The sequence below is a fragment of the Xiphophorus maculatus genome, chromosome 24 (assembly GCF_002775205.1).
Source record: "Xiphophorus maculatus strain JP 163 A chromosome 24, X_maculatus-5.0-male, whole genome shotgun sequence".
In the NCBI taxonomy this organism is placed as follows: Eukaryota; Metazoa; Chordata; class Actinopteri; order Cyprinodontiformes; family Poeciliidae; genus Xiphophorus; species Xiphophorus maculatus.
This window is the reverse complement of record NC_036466.1, coordinates 3,464,317-3,480,232: the sequence shown is the minus strand read 5'-3', so window position 1 is coordinate 3,480,232 and position 15,916 is coordinate 3,464,317. Positions and strand designations below refer to the sequence as shown.

The window sequence follows — 15,916 nt, the reverse complement described above, 5'->3', positions numbered from 1 at the left end:
AATCCCCTGTATTGCATTAACATTTTTATTCTCAATATTCTACTGATTCCTTTAAAAACGTTAGAGACTTTAGATTTACACAGTAGTAAGCTATTTTCAGACTTTTGCACCTTTGACGTTAGATATGTCCTGCATGGTTTGACTGAGAAAGGCACACGTGAAAAAGTTTGAATAAACTGGCTATTTGTTGAAGTCTTGTGAATCTGATCGCCACTCATACGGTTTGAAATAACGCCGTGCTCTATTCGAGCTTGGCGGAGTTTCTGAGTTTTGAGTCCAGAGAAGTAACGGGAACGGAACACCTTATGAAGTCGAAAATTCCAACTAGAAAAATCGAAGGATTCTTGCAGACGGCTACCTCAAAATCTAATATGGCTGCCGCTCATAAATCTCAATGTGATAGTTGTAATAAACACATTTTTACACTACGAGTAGTTTGTTTTTAATTGAATTAGCGGCCCACATAGTAATACATACCATTTTTCCTTTATGGTATTTTATGAGCCAGAAACACCAGCAGGTGGTGAGACAACACGTATTAGTTACAATATTTAACTTCCCTTTTGGATAATAATAATAATAATAATAATAATAATAATAATAATAATAATAATAATAATAAAGGAGTTTTGAATATGAATCTGAAGAAAGTTATCCAAATAACATAAAAAAATATATATATATTATTATTTTTTTTTTTTTTTTTACAAAATATGCTAACTTTTGTGTCAAACTATATTTTACGCGTTATCAAATGTTCCAGAATCATGTATTTGAAATACTGTAGCTATCCTAAAGCCTTAACATGCTGGTTGCAGTGCCAGCTCGGTCCTGCTGAGGGCGCTGTTTCCGCCATGGACCTGCTGACTCCGCATTAGAAGCTGCTGCCACGGAATCCGGAAGTGTTTCCGACTCGGCGGCTCTTCATTCAGGCTGCTGCGGTGGAAACTCGCCTCTCCAGCCCCTCCTAGCCTCTCTTTGGGGGTCGGTATCTTCGCGTTTGGGTCGTGAAGCGGAGCGGAACCATGGCAGGTCGGCTCCCGGCTTGTGTTGTCGACTGCGGCACCGGGTGAGTGAAGCTGCCCGCTTGCTTCAATTGAAGCCCCTGTCAAACTTCCAGCTAACGCCCTGGAAGCCGCTGTCCGGGACTCCGCCGCGTCCGTCTCCCCTGGTAAGCTCCATTCAGCCGGCCTGCATGGAGCTGGTGAACCCCCTGAAGCGGCTCGAACCGTCCAGCGGCTCGGTTCGGTCCGTTTGAGGGGCTGGAAGCGGTGATTAGCCGCTGCTAGCTGCTGGAGCTAAAGCCACTTCCTGGAGAGTCCACCCCTCAGACAGCAGTTCCTACCTGGGCTGATCACACCCAGAGCGGGCTGACCTCCAGGCTGCAACACACTTTATCATCATCATCATTATTATTATAAAGTACACATAATTACACCCTACAAATTTATGTTATACCTTTTTTAAAAATAAATTAAAATTAACTTTACAATCGGATTTTTTTTTTTACATATATGGCAATTTCATTTATCTTTAATTAGTGTTTTAAAATTAACTTACTCATTTTGTTTGTAAACATTTAGTCTTATTTGTCTCACTTTATTTTCTGATATTTTCTAATCCAAATCTATTTTTGAGTTGTCCTGTAGCGAACAGATCCATTGAGCATTTTTCCAAGCAACCAAACTTGAACTCTTATTAAAAAGTTCTGTTGTTTGGATCTTCTCCAGGTACACAAAGCTTGGATATGCAGGGAACACGGAGCCACAGTTCATCATCCCGTCATGTGAGAACCCAGGAAGCTGCATCTCTCTGCTCTGATGGTGATGATGGTGATGATCATCCTGCTGACAGTCTGCTGGTTTCTGCTGCAGGTATTGCGATCAAAGAGTCTGCTAAGGTGGGAGACCAGGCGCAGCGCAGGATGATGAAGGGCGTCGACGATCTGGACTTCTACATCGGAGACGAAGCCATCGACAAACCTTCATATGCAACAAAGGTGAGGCGACGCTGAAGCAGCAGTCAGGGTCAGGGGTCTGCTGTGGTGTTGACGCCCCTTTCTCTCGCAGTGGCCCATCCGTCACGGCATTGTGGAGGACTGGGACCTGATGGAGCGCTTCATGGAGCAGGTCATCTTCAAGTACCTGCGGGCGGAGCCGGAGGACCACTACTTCCTGCTGGTACGGACCGGAGGACGGAGGTGACTGGAGGACGGAGCGGGAACGTTCGTGTTAATGATGGATTCTGATTCTGGTTCTGTGTGCAGACAGAGCCGCCGCTCAACACTCCTGAGAACAGGGAGTACACGGCCGAGATCATGTTCGAATCCTTCAACGTCCCGGGTCTTTACATCGCCGTCCAGGTACGACCAACACCTCAGACCCGTCTGACTTTAGATCTGGTTCTCAGAGAGGAAGAGGAAGTTCCTCCAGGAAGCTCTGACTCTCAGTTCCTCTATTAGAGAGTGATTTATTTCTCTGTGTGTATTAATAACACCAGTGTGTTAGTTGGTAACCTTGTGTTGGTTAATAACCATGGTATTGGTTGTTTACCCTAATGTGTTTAGTTAGTAACCCATTATTGTTCAACCCCTTGGTGCAGGCTGTCTTGGCGCTGGCCGCCTCCTGGACGTCCCGGCAGGTTGGCGAGCGGACGCTGACGGGGACTGTGATCGACAGTGGAGACGGAGTGACGCACGTCATCCCGGTGGTAGGTGTCACTTCCTCTCTTTCTGCCGCCTCCTTCCTGTATGCCTCAACCACATTGCTGTCGCCTCCCCCCAGGCTGAAGGCTACGTGATTGGCAGCTGCATCAAGCACATTCCCATTGCCGGTCGAGACATCACCTACTTCACCCAGCAGCTGCTGAGGGAGAGGGAGGTGGGCATTCCTCCGGAGCAGTCGCTGGAGACGGCCAAAGCTGTTAAGGTCCGTACCTCGCTGTTCATCTGCTCAGCCACCAGAGGGCAGCACAGCAAGAGAGATGTGAAAACGTCTGACCTGTTCTCCCAATAGGAGCGGTTCAGCTACGTCTGCCCCGACCTGGTCAAAGAGTTCAGCAAGTACGACACGGACGGCTCCAAGTGGATCAAGCAGTACACGGGCGTCAACGCCATCACCAAGAAGGAGTTTACCATTGATGTGGGCTACGAGCGTTTCCTGGGGCCAGAGATCTTCTTCCACCCAGAGGTGCCTTCAGAACGTGTCCGGATGGAGCTCTCCGATCCGAAACGATGTGTTTTAACAGAGTTCTCTCTCTGATCCAGTTCGCTAACCCAGACTTCACTCAGCCCATCTCGGAGGTGGTGGACGAGGTCATCCAGAACTGCCCCATCGACGTTCGACGTCCTCTCTACAAGGTAGAGACAATTCAGACCCTAGTAGACAACCATAGATGCCACTAGTTGGCATCTATGTTGTTGTTGTTTCATGCGTTGTTTGTCCTCCAGAACGTGGTTCTGTCCGGAGGTTCCACCATGTTCCGGGACTTTGGCCGGCGCCTGCAGAGGGACCTGAAGAGAACAGTGGACGCCCGGCTGAAGATCAGTGAGGAGCTCAGCGGCGGCAAGCTGAAGGTAAGCGGTCAGCGTTTCATTCTCTAACTATGTACGTTTTGGGCGTGCCGTGGTGGCGTAGGGGTTAGCGCGACCCGTATTTGGAGGCCTTGAGTCCTCGACGCGGCCGTCGCGGGTTCGACTCCCGGACCTGACAACATTTGCCGCATGTCTTCCCCCCTCTCCTTCCCTGTTTCCTGTCAGCCTACTATCACATAAGGGACACTAGAGCCCACAAAACACCCCATGGAGGGGTAAAAAAAAAAAAACTATGTACGTTTTAATGACACGGGTCTGTTTGGGTCACAGCCGAAGCCCATCGACGTCCAGGTCGTCACCCACCACATGCAGAGGTACGCCGTGTGGTTCGGAGGGTCCATGCTGGCGTCCACCGTGAGTATCCCCCTCCTCTCCACATTGTTGGCATTTAACTGTCAGCAGAGCTAACCTGAGGTCTGTCTCTGCAGCCCGAGTTCTACCAGGTGTGCCACACCAAGAAGGACTATGAGGAGATCGGGCCGAGCATCTGCCGCCACAATCCCGTGTTTGGGGTCATGTCCTAGTTCAAGATGGACCAGAAGCGTTTGTACGACACAGTGACGAATTGGAACATAGCGAGACGGACCAAACAGACTCCCTGAACATCACAGGAACCAGAAGTTCTGGTTAAATGTTTTATTTCTCTTCACAGGGTGGCCATTAATCCCCCTCTCTGTGAACGGGCCATAGCTTCTCTGGGTTGTCATGGGAACACTTTGCAAAAACACCTGAAGCTTGTTTTTATTTGTCTGGTTGAAAGGTAATCTGATACTCAGCAGTGCCCATCGTGTTTGTTAGCATTGATCAGCAGGTAGAGGAGGAAGCAGCCTGATGAATAAATGAGCGACTGTTTCTTTTGCCTCTGTCTGTCATTCTGGACAGCCTGGTTCTGTACAAAATCTGGATTTATAAATGTAATAAATGCTAAGCAGGTGTTTCTAGCTGTGCCTGTGTCTGTCTATTCCTGCTCTTCTATTCCTGGAGTGTAACCGGACCTCTTCCTGCCGCGGCTGGTCCGCAGGAACCAGTTAACTGCTCTAGTCCTGTAGGACGACGCCATGCCTGGGCGTTAAACTCCTGATTCACAGTGAAGCGAAAGAAACGGAAAGACTTGAAGGTACGGAGCTGATAGAGACACCAGCAGAGGGCGCCATGTCTGCTGCAGACAGGATGAAGGTGCTCCTCTTCCTGGCCTTGTTCACCGGAGCGTCCGGAGCGCTGTTCACGCTGCTCTGCTGCGGCACGGAGTACTGGCTGCTGGCCGCCGAGTCCTGCGGCCGGACCCGAGAGGAGGACGACAGGAAGAGGAACACCTTAAAGGTAAAACTGTGAAAACACTACTGAGCCAATACGGCCAAAGGTACGTAAACTACAACAACGTAAACCCTGAACACCTGCATCACATCAAAGAATCACTGCTGTGTTCTTGGAATAAATGGCAAATAATTAGAATCAATGTGCATTTGAGAGGATGAACATAATAAACTATAACCTACAGGTGTGGCAACATAATAGTGGAAAGACATTCCTGATGAGAGCCGTAAAGAACCAACTGATTGATATGCCCCACCAGTTCTTCATGCTGGTTCTCTTGAGGTCAGGAAGAAATGTTAAAAAAAAAAATCACAAGCCTTAAAACAGCTATTTAAAAAATCACAGCGGAACGGGACTCCCAATTATTTGAGGAATATTCACGTATTTATGATTCAGCAGGTTAGGAAACGGAATGACGTAGCGCTATTTAGTTTCCTTGGCTCTGATTGGCTGAGCCCTCAGATTGTAGCTGTTAGCTTATGTGCTAATGCTAAGGCGATTTCCACTCATTATTAGTGCATATTTGGTGTTTGGGAAATTAAAATAGAGTTTTTAGAGGACACATCAAGTATTTCACCCATTCATGGTGGTCAACAGGGGCTTGCGGAGGTCGCAGGTCCTCAAAGCCCCGCAGGACGTGAGTAATATGGGCCGTCATAGCAATACCACGGTATATTCAGACCCATTCACTAAATTAGAATATTAAAAAGTCAAGTTATTACATACTTTTATTCAGATGTGTGAAAGCCTTTATTTCACTGAGTTATGATTTTTCAAATTACAGCTTCTCAAAACTCATTTAAAATTAGAATATTACATGGGACCAATAGAAAGCTATTTTTAAAAACTGAAATGGGTTTATTTCCTGCCTAAAGGTTATTTCCGAAAGGTATTTTAATCTGATAAGCTATACTCATCGAGACGTCTATTTTAATTTATCGAATGTGGAGTGAAGCCTTCATCTGAAACAGTTCTTGTTATTTAACTGAAACTGGAGAGAATCTGTATATTTGTCCTGGTTTTGACAGTTTACTCATCAAATATGGCGTCTGGTCACACCATGACTCAATATGAGACTTCCTGGTCTTATTGGTTGGGCATAGACTTTTCCTACAGAGTTTTCTGGGAAACCGAAAACTACTAAACGGCTCCTGTTGGGCAGGATTGTCCCACAGTGAAGTGATTCCGTTTGCAGCAGGAGCCAGTGTTCATCTGCTGAAGTTTCTGTCTCTGTCAGCCTGAGGACAGGGTGACGATGTTCCACCAGGGTCTGTTCTGGCGCTGCGTTTTCACTGCTGCCTCCTCTGATTTCTCCATCCTGGAGTTCTGGATCAGTGAGAACCCCCGCTATGCTTTAGTAGATTGTATTTAATTTTTTTAAAGCATCATATGTCATATCAGTTTAAAGCTGCTTTTCTCCTTCCTCAGCGGGTCGGCCTGAGTCAAAGACCTGCCAGCCTGCCTTCCTCTTCCCGTTTCCTGCACCCCACCCGGACTGGACCGGCTTCCCCTCAGAGCCGTACCAACCCGCCTCCGCCATCGGTTGGTACACTCACACAGAGCGCACCCACTCTGACAATCCCCCACTGAATCACTGGTTTGTTCAGTCTTTAGAACCTTCTGGAGCATCTTCCTCGTCTCGGGCGTGACGGCTGTCGTCATTGGTGGACTCCTGGTGCTATGTGCTGCTCCTCTGACCAATCGTAGCCTCTATAGCGCCGGCGGGGCTCTTCAGATCTGTGGAGGTAACAATCAGCGGAGTCTACCTGATACATCGTCAGAAAAGTTGTGTATTTCAAAATAGAGATATTCTTACATAAATCATTCATGGAGTGCATTCATGGAACGTTTGCTGGAAAACAGAACCAGTAGTTGCCTTTAATTCATATAGAGTTTAAAAGAAAACTTTGAAAGTTCTTCAAAAATTTGTGAAGACTTATTATTTTTTGATAAATCATTACTCTTACTCAGTAGTGGGTAAGCTGAGCTTGTTTTTTTTCTTAGCACTTTAGCTTTTTTGCTAACTTTGAAGATCCCCATATGTATTTTTAGATTCCGTGCTGTTGGATGAAATGCTTCCATTCCGCTGGTCTCCTAAAATAATCGAGCGATAACAGAAGCATGTGATCCCGTAAAACATTTTGTGTCCGGTGTTTGCTTTGAGTGAACGGCTGAAGGCGCAGACGGGCTTCAGAAACGCCTCCAGTTGAATCATCTGCAAATCTGGAAGTAAATGACAGACGGCAATTATATTTTGGGCCCAACATTTGCTGGAGAGGACGATAAAATAAGTTAAAGGAGTGAGCTTGAAGGCAGGCTTTGTATAAAAAAACCCCCGAAGCATCCGGTGAAAACGCTTCAAGGACGACTTCCCACTCCGTCATCTGCCAAAGATCAGCAAAAAATATATATATAACAAGTTCATGTCAGTCTGCGCACAAACAATTCTTTTTGTCATTTAATAGAAAAACAAACCAGCTTTGAACATGACGATTCCAACTAATAATAGTACAAACTGGCTTGTTTCTTCTTGAGACGGAGAGGAAAACATTACCCGCTGAGCCTTGGGAACAGCTGCGGGTTTCCAGCCCCGACGCGGCGAGGACAAAAGCCTCGTAAGCGACGCGGTGACAAAACGCGACAGGCGCGACACGAGACGGGGTTGAACTGAGGGACGGCTGCGAACGGGGGGGTTGGTTGTGAACACGCGGAGCTTCCTGAAACGACGACGTTGTCTGACTTCTGTCGGCTGCGAAACACAAAAGGCGCTGTCACGTCGTGACGCTTCGCTTTGCTATTGTCTCGGTTTTGTTTGGTTCTTTTGAAGTTGAGGCGGGGGGGTTAAAAGGCATTATTGACGATTGTTGTTGTCGTCTTCATTTGTCTCTGAGGCGTGTGCCTGCTGGTCGTCATGGCGATGTACCTGGTGTGGGTCCAGGTGCTGGACACCCTGGAGCAGTTCGCCGCCCATCAGCGCAGCGTCTCCGGCTGCCCGTCCTACCAGCTCAGTGTCCAGCAGGGCCCGTCCTTCCTCCTGGCGCCCGCCGCCGGCTTCCTCTGCCTGCTGGCCGGACTCCTCTTCATCCTGGTGGGGCGCGGCGTTCAGGGGGTCCAAACGATCCCCGGCCCGTCAGAAACCGAGCTGTGATGAGCGTGTCCTGTTCAACAAACTCTCTGGGACAAAAATTAAATTGTAGCATAAATTAAGAACAATTTATGCTACAGGTATTCAGTAATAACATTTTTTTAATCATCTTAAACCAAAAAAGAGAGAGACATAAATTAAAAGGTATAGACACTTTAGGTTTACTTTATATTGTACAAATTGTTTCTTTATTTTTTAGAGAGTAATTCTAGAAAAACGCTCTTGTTCTTCGAAATTATTCAGCTAAATGCCTAGAAGCTCAAAGAGAAGCCTTCTGCTTTACACCTGTTGAAGTTGTTACTTGCATATTTTGTTACAATCATATCAATCTGTCTGTTTATATTAAATAGGCTGCTGTTTGCTTTTGATTCTGGTTGACTGTCACAAACATCGCTGTGTTTAACACTTGGAGTTAAGTTCTTTTTCTCACAAACTAGCAATTCTAGTCAAAATGTAATATCAGCTTCAGTTTGCCGAACTGAATCTCTAACCTGATTTATGATTTGCTGTTGACGTCCAGTGGAACAATTAGCTGAACGTCTGATCTATAGTTTTTTTTTTTATCTGTCACTCTAACGTAGCCTGGCCTTTGCCTTCCTACGCACTTCCTCTTGATTCTCATCTCCCTTCAGTAGTCAGTCTAGGCTTTCTCCCATTGACCTGGATTCCTTTGGTAGACCTTCCTCCTGGCCAACCAGCAAACTGACTTGTGAACTTCTGCGCCGCTCTAGACCTGTAGTTTAAACGGCGAGTCTAAACTACCCAGCGGATGAAGTGAAGGAAGCCGTTCAGTCCTTTTCAACCAGAAAGTTGGCAAAAGTTTTCGCCGTGGTGGATGGTTGTTTACAGCGCACGTGTTTCCCGTAGCTTCCTTCTCGGTCAAGCTGGCACGTTGCATATGTCACATTCAAACATAAATCGGATCCAAAATTTCAGCAGTCCAGCAAGCAAACTTTTCTCGATATTCAAAACTCCAGACTGTCTGGATGAGGCGAAGTGTAGAACCAGTGGCTGTTTTCTACCAAGCTATCACTCCTGGCAGTTTCTATGGAAACCTTTCTTGGAATTGTCAAATGAATTTGTTCTTGTTCTCTTTACTTATCTGTGTTACGACTTGGTAAAGCTTCTACCTGGATAATCAGTTCTCTCGAAGCATATCTTCCTCTGTTCATAATATGGAAATAAATTAAAGCAAGTTGTTAAGCAGGACTAAGGGAACCTTAAAACTATCCTATCATTACCCCAACACCAGAATGACTCAAAATACCAAAACGGAGAACGTCGGAAATGGAGGTTGCAGTAGAACAGGAAGTTAATACAACACTGAGGATGACAGAGCAACAAAACTAAACAGGAAATTATTGCAAGACATTTCCTGTAATAACTTTAATTTTTGAAGCGAGTTCAAACAGCAATGTTGATATTTCCCTTAAACTAGTCTGATTCCTGAACAAAGGAACCATAAACAGTCTGTCCACCTTCAACCCAGCCTGCTAGTTGATGAGCTTCTTCTGCTTGGTTCTCCACTAATCTGCTCGAGAGCCCACAGAAATAGTTTCATTTTGTTCTGTTCCCATTTTGATCCAATAAAGTCACATTAAACTGATCCGATTCGGCTCGAGAAGCCGGTTCCCCTCCAGCCATCCGTCAGGATTCAGGTAAAAATCAAACGGTCAAACACAGAAGTGGAAGTCTTCATTGAGTGTTGGTGACTACGGATTATTTTTCTAATTTATTTACCACATCCCATCGTGATTAGTCCTCCAGCTCTCTCGCTCTGCTTGTATTATCCCTGATGAATCGGTTTTGACAAAAACGTGGCGAGGAGTCCTTGGTTGGCGTCGCCGCCGAACGGTTTTCAGGGGCTGAGTAGATTGACTGTGACCGCGGCTGCCTGTCATCTCCAAGTCAGGTTGAAACTCCGGTTCACAGAGATGGATATTACAATAAATTGGACTGTCATAATCCATTTTCTGACCGCAGGGCCACTTCAGAGGTGTGCAAGCCGGTGACCAGCCAGGAGAGGGCAGTGTTGGTTCAGTTTGGTCCCCACATCCCAATGATGTCCATCAATATTACTGCGAAATGCAAAGTTGCACCGCTCACATCAGATTAGGCCTGCAAAGGCTTCTACATCTCTAAGTGATAATTATTTCAGTTCCTGAAGAACAGAAAGAAAAATTCTTCTGTATTCCTGAAGTTCAGCGTGTTTAACATGATATGAGGAGAAGGGGGCTGGGGGATGTAGCAGTCACACCTTTATAATTGGAAAAGGCAAACAGAAGTGAGACCCTGAAATGATAAAGTGACAAAAGACACTTCGCATCAGTGAGTATTTCAATATTCCTTCATGTCTGACGCTCCTGTTCTTATCCGTCCCTTTGCTTCCTAATCTCCGCTGCGAACTTGGTGAGCATAATTACACCTGAGCATGTCTCGCTGGCTCGCCGCTCGTAAACGCCTCAGTCACCGCAAAAGTCCTTACCTTCTAATGAACACCAGGAGATGGAGTCAAATCGACGTTTGAGAATGTGGCAGATTCATTATTTGATCACAGAGCAGAATGCCAGGCGCTGCTGTAGCTGTCAACCGGGCATGCAACACAATCTCTGCTCCAATATCTGCTCCTCACATCCCGTCACTCTGGGCTTTTGTCCTCCGGAGATGGAGCCGTCTGTCGCAATTACAACAGGACATCGTGAGGACACGAGCGTCCCGCCTCAAAAGACGACGGGACGTCTAAATTAGCTTCAATTGATACTAAGAACTGGTTCAAAACTACAGTCACCTCTCAGTTTGATGTTCGCGTCCAGTTCCTGGAAAAACATTTGCTCCCATCAGAAGAAACATCTTCATATCCGACAGGGAAATCCTGAAAGTCTCCTATGGGATTTTATGGCAGAGTAAGACAAGCTATCTGGTCCTGAAGCAGCAAAGCAAGCCCTGACCATCACACTTTCACCACCATCATTTATTTATTTTTTTTGGGTTCGCTTTAGGCCAAATGGAACATGAGGCCTCATTTCTAGGAACTTCTGTTTGGTCTCATTAAAGAATTTGGCGAGTTTTCATCTGTTGGTTTGGAGCAAATCAACCAAGTTAGTTGGGTTTCATCAGATGTTGATGCTACTTATGCCTGGAACATAAGTAGCATGTTCCAGCTACTTAGAAGTTACCATTCTAACTTCTAATGGTAGTTATAAAGTCGGCCTTCTATCACCTGAAGAACATTTCCAGGACTAAAGGACTAATGTCTCAGCCAGATCTAGAGAAACTCATCCATGCATTTATCTTCAGATGCATTGATTACTGCAACAGCGTCTTCACAGGTCTGTCCAACAAATCAATCAAACAGCTGCAGCTGATCCAGAATGCTGCTGCTGGCGTTCTCACTAAAACCAGGAAGATAGAGCACATAACACCAGTTTTAAAGTCCCTCCACTGGCTCCCTGTAGCTCAAAGAATAGACTTTAAAATACTGTTGTTAGTTTATAAATCACTGAACAGCTTAGCACCACAATACATTAAAGATCTGCTGTTATTGTATCAACCTTCCAGACCTCTCAGGTCTTCCGGTTCTGGTTCTGCTCTGCATCCCCAGAACCAGAACCAAACGAGGAGAAGCAGCTTTCAGCATCTATGCACCACAAATTTGGAACAAACTTCCAGAAAACTGTAAAACAGCTGAAACACTGACTTCTTTTAAATCTCAACTAAAAACCCACCTGTTTAGGATTGTATTTGAAATGTAATCAATTACAAATTTATTGATGGAACTTGACTTAATGATTGGTTCTATATTGCATTGTGTTTCTGTGTTTGATATGATGTAAAGCACTTTGAAATGCCTTGCTGCTGAAATGTGCTATACAAATAAAATTTGATTGATTGATCGATTAAGTTAATAATGGAGTGCTAACTTGCTAGCTGTAGCACATTTGGAGTACAGGCAAGCAATACAGTTGAATCTCCACCTGTCGTAAACTTACCGCTCTGCTCTAGTGAATGACCCGGTTGTTGATCCGTTTCACCAAAACGGGTCAACAACTAGGAATCTCAAAGTGTGAATCCAGTGTTGCAGTTCTTGGACCACATCTGGACAAAAACTGATGGCACCAGTAAAGATTAGCAGACCATGAGGACGTTGTGTCCACCTGTCCGTCCCGTTGGACGGAGACGCAGTCTGGTCCTGGTGCTGAGTAGAGACGGTTAAAAGATGAGACGGGTCTGGTGTCGCTGCAGCAGCCGGAAGGTTCTGATGCTGACGGGTCAGGATGTTTCTGTTCTCTCAGTGGAAACAGGTGAAAACAGAGACAGTTTTTTTTTTTTGGAGAGTTCTTGAAAATGACACCCCCAAAACGAGTTCCATGTATCTCAGGAACTACAAGGTGCATTTGACTGGTTCAGGTATCAGAATAAAAGTAATATTCCAGAGAATACGTCTAAAAACCAGCATTTGTATTACTGAGTAAGAGCAAATACATATTACACTAAGTGAAATTTTTTTTCCTAATGGAATACATTGTGTAATGTGGCTTTTCCTTAAAAGCATGCAGTTGAAATCCAGAACCTCTAGCAATCCACAGTACAGGTTCTGCCCACTTACTGTGCCAAATTTCATTCCAAATAAATGAAGCATAGACATTTTTAAAAAAAGTTATTAGTTGTTGAAATTCCAGGCGAACATTCTAAATGTGCCATTTTTTGACATTTTGGCACCATGTGTGCAATTACAAATTTCTATCTCTTTTTTTTAATCTTTATTTTTCCCCCAACTTATATCTTCCCATAAATATTATTTGCAAGTAATAACAATGGTTTTTGAAACAATGTAAGAGTGAAGTGCTACTTAAAAGCACCGTCCTGGGCGCCCTGGTTACAGGAGCTTAGAGCTTTGCGTCGGAAAAATCAAACCTACAGGGCCGATTTTCCGCAGCCCATTCGTTGATTTGGGTGATTCACACACCCAATAGCCAATAGAATCAGGGTCCATTGCAAAATCCCATGGCAACATCATTCGCAATGAGCGAAAATGCATTTGCGTAAATGACCGGCGAGCTCCAGCTGCGCGCTAAAGTGAAGGAAGTCGGTCAGGAATAGATTATGGGAGTGTGGTGTGTGGTTCAGTGGCTAAAACTAGATTAAAAAAAAATGTGATGTTATTCAAGCTAGAGCATTGAGAATTTGTTTAGGGGCAGTTAAATCAACTCCAGTATGTGCTTTACAAGTAGAATCAGGAGAGATGCCATTATGTATCAGAAGACAACAGATCACGGTTTATTATTGGATACATTTAAAAGGACATGATGAAGATCATCCAGTTAAGAAAGTATTAGAAAACTGTTGGGAAAGAGGAAAGGAACAAATTAATAGTTTTGGGTGGGTTAGAGATGACATTTAATGTATATAACAAAGAATTTAGTCCAACAGTATTTGAGACCTACATAGACATGGAAATACATTAATATAGACAGATCATTATCAAACAATAAGGAAAGAAATATAACAGATATCTGCCAAGAATTTTATGATCACATACAGAATAAATATAATGATTATTTGCAAATTTGTACTGATGGTCCGAACCCCCCCCCCAAAATGAAGCGACTGGTATAGCAGTAGTGATTCCTCACTTAAAGATTAATATTTCAAAAAGTACATCTAATCATCTCCGTATATATGCAGTAGAATTATGTGCTATATTATTAGCTTTAGAATGGGTGGAGGATACTGGTATAAATAAAATAATAGTTTGTAGTGATTCGTTATCTGCACTGTTGAGTATTGGAAAAGGAAGTACAAATAATCATCAAAATATTTGATATGAGATTATGGCTGTTCATCATAGAATATGTGAAGAAAATAAAAACGTAATATTATTTTGGACTCCTGCTCATGTGGGTATTTTGGGTAATGAAAGAGCAGATAGGTTGATAAAGGAGGCAGTTAAAAAAGAAGATATTGATATGATAGTAAAGTTATCTAAATCTGAAGGCAAAAGTATAGTCTGGCGAGAAAGCAAGAAGATATGAACAATTAGGTGGGATAATGAAATAAATGGAAGGTATTTATATAGGATACAAAATACAGTTGATGTAGTAAGAATTAGAGGAATAAACAGGAGGGAGGAGATAATTATAAATAGAATAAGAACCGGTCACAGTTTTTTTAAATGGAACTCTATTTAAGAGGGGGAAACATTTTACTGGTTTATGTGGTTGGTGTGATGCTGTACATGTTTTTATTAGCTGTAGAAAATATGTCAATCAAAGAAGATTATTAAAAACAGAATTGAAATGTGAGAATGTGGTTGATCAGTTAAATAGTATTGAGGGGAAAAAGAAGATTTTTCGTTTTAAAAAAAAAATACCGGGATCATTATGAGAATTTGAGGTATAGATATTAGGATCCAATAGATGGCAGTAGTGCAACAATAATTGATGCAAAATGCCGAAGAAGAAGTTTATTTGCGGTATCCACGGAGACAGAAAAGTTGAAAATAGTGAGGAATCACGTCAGAGTGACGCAAGGACAATAGAATACAAGACAAGAGTGGAAATATTTACTCTAACATGGATTATGAGGATGACACAGCAAAGGTAGGACTGAATGTATGTTTTTAGCTTCGTGAAATTAGCTGTTTTTTGTTTGTTTGTCTTCTTTGGATATGCAGTGTATTGGTTATTGTATAATTACGCGCTTAGATTGATCTTGGGCTGCTAGTGACGTCAGAGTTGAGCTTCCGTTAAGAGCTGGACCCCCCCCCTCTCCCCCCCCCCCCCCATTTACTGCTGTGTCTCCACACAACCCCAGGGGCAAACCCAGGAGTGGGCGGGGGCAATTATTCAGTCCTTTGCTCAGCCAGGTAGCATAACTGAGACAACCGCGATGCAATGATGCATCTGGACAGCAACTCATCAGTTCAGCCATGAAGGTGAGATGGTCAACAGTTGAGGAAGATGACCAAACCGGGTCCTTTCCACCAAAAAATAAAAACTGAAAGGAAAAAAAGAAAAAGTTTATCTACATAAGTACAGATGTGGAAGAACCAGAGTGCTGGTTCTGTTGGACCTTAGTGCAGCATTTGACACCATAACATTACATTGAAACGACTGAAAGGTTGGGTAGGACTCTCCGGTCCAGCACTGGACTGATTCGAATCTTGTGTGAAAAACTGGGATTTCTTTTGACTTATCATCAGAGCGGATTTGAATTATCTTTTTTTTTTCCATCCTAAATTGCTGTTGACAAGTCAGTCCAGTTGGTGGCCATAATGCACCATCATAATTGGTCTGCCCACCACCATTAAGCACAAGAAGAAGTAATTTATCGTGATTTGTGATTGCTGCGATTATTGATCTGTAAGTTAGATTTTGCTAAATTGTTTATATTCTCCCTGATAAAGTTATTGAAGGCACTTTTGCATTTCAGCAGATAAACGGCAGCGCGGCGGACAAACGACGTTTTGTTTGGCTGCTGGACTCCCGAAGCATCTGAGGCAGAAATGGCTTCAGGAATCAGCAGCACATGGAAGCTGGACATTGAAAAGAATCGCCACAATCACGTGAGGATCTGCTGGATTCATTATTAAGGTAGGAGAAACAACAGCTGGAATGGCACCGAGAAGACTTCTCAAGGTAAGAACTGCTGTGGGTGATTGCTAAAGTTGTCGATGCTAACGGTGTTGTCGATGCTAATGGTGTTTACAGGAAATGTAAAAAAAAAAAAAATGGCTGCCAAAGCTTTGGAGAATATAATTAAAAATCAGCAGGAAGAACGTTCTCTCTTAAAGTCATTCAGAGGTTTTAGTAACCTCTGAATTATGAAGGTTTCGTAAACCTTCCCAAAATATCTCAATATTAAGT

General features: G+C 43.9%; 2 protein-coding genes across 2 annotated transcripts; both read left to right on the top strand.

The window, feature by feature from the left end:
- The first annotated feature begins 882 nt into the window (after positions 1-882).
- LOC102223384 (actin-related protein 3) lies at positions 883-4,533 on the top strand. The gene is made up of 12 exons (XM_005802541.2): positions 883-1,069; positions 1,731-1,786; positions 1,875-1,999; positions 2,070-2,180; positions 2,267-2,362; positions 2,602-2,709; positions 2,784-2,927; positions 3,015-3,188; positions 3,266-3,358; positions 3,449-3,574; positions 3,863-3,946; positions 4,021-4,533. Exons 1-12 carry the CDS (start codon positions 1,026-1,028, stop codon positions 4,114-4,116), a joined length of 1,257 nt encoding a protein of 418 aa, XP_005802598.1. The 5' UTR covers positions 883-1,025; the 3' UTR covers positions 4,117-4,533.
- An 80-nt stretch (positions 4,534-4,613) lies between these two features.
- Positions 4,614-8,419, top strand: LOC102231167 (transmembrane protein 182-like). The gene is made up of 5 exons (XM_005802574.2): positions 4,614-4,912; positions 6,144-6,240; positions 6,335-6,448; positions 6,514-6,651; positions 7,798-8,419. The coding sequence occupies exons 1-5, from the start codon at positions 4,745-4,747 to the stop codon at positions 8,052-8,054; spliced, it is 774 nt and encodes a 257-aa protein (XP_005802631.1). The 5' UTR covers positions 4,614-4,744; the 3' UTR covers positions 8,055-8,419.
- The last annotated feature ends 7,497 nt before the right edge of the window (positions 8,420-15,916 follow it).